This window comes from Atta colombica, unplaced genomic scaffold (assembly GCF_001594045.1).
Source record: "Atta colombica isolate Treedump-2 unplaced genomic scaffold, Acol1.0 scaffold126, whole genome shotgun sequence".
Taxonomy (NCBI): domain Eukaryota; kingdom Metazoa; phylum Arthropoda; class Insecta; order Hymenoptera; family Formicidae; genus Atta; species Atta colombica.
Window position 1 is genome coordinate 5,588,354 of NW_017259213.1, and position 259 is coordinate 5,588,612.

At 25.9% G+C, this 259-nt stretch overlaps 1 protein-coding gene across 1 annotated transcript in view; it reads right to left on the bottom strand.

Moving 5' to 3' along the window:
- Positions 1-113: 113 nt before the first annotated feature.
- LOC108695061 (odorant receptor 43a-like) overlaps positions 114-259 on the bottom strand; it is a gene marked incomplete at its 3' end in the record, with an annotated part of 1,053 nt that continues 907 nt past the window's right edge. The window contains exon 3 of the mRNA XM_018204801.1: positions 114-155. Within this exon, the coding sequence (XP_018060290.1) occupies positions 114-155 (42 nt within the window). The remainder of the gene's footprint in view (positions 156-259) is intronic.

Sequence of the window (259 nt, forward strand, 5' to 3'; positions counted from 1 at the left end):
AAAAATGCCACGAACTTTTTCCCACACCTAATATAACTTCTAAACGTATATAAACATATCTACTTATACGTTTGTGTAAATTAAATATTAATAGATTATTTTTAGCCATGTTTTGTCAATAAAAATGATATATAGCCCATTGATGATTTTAATATCTGAAAATAATTATTATTTTTATTTACTAAAATTTAGAAATAAGTTGCCAATATTGATTCATATGTAGAAAAGACCAGGGGAGGGGGAAAGGGTCAATAGATCA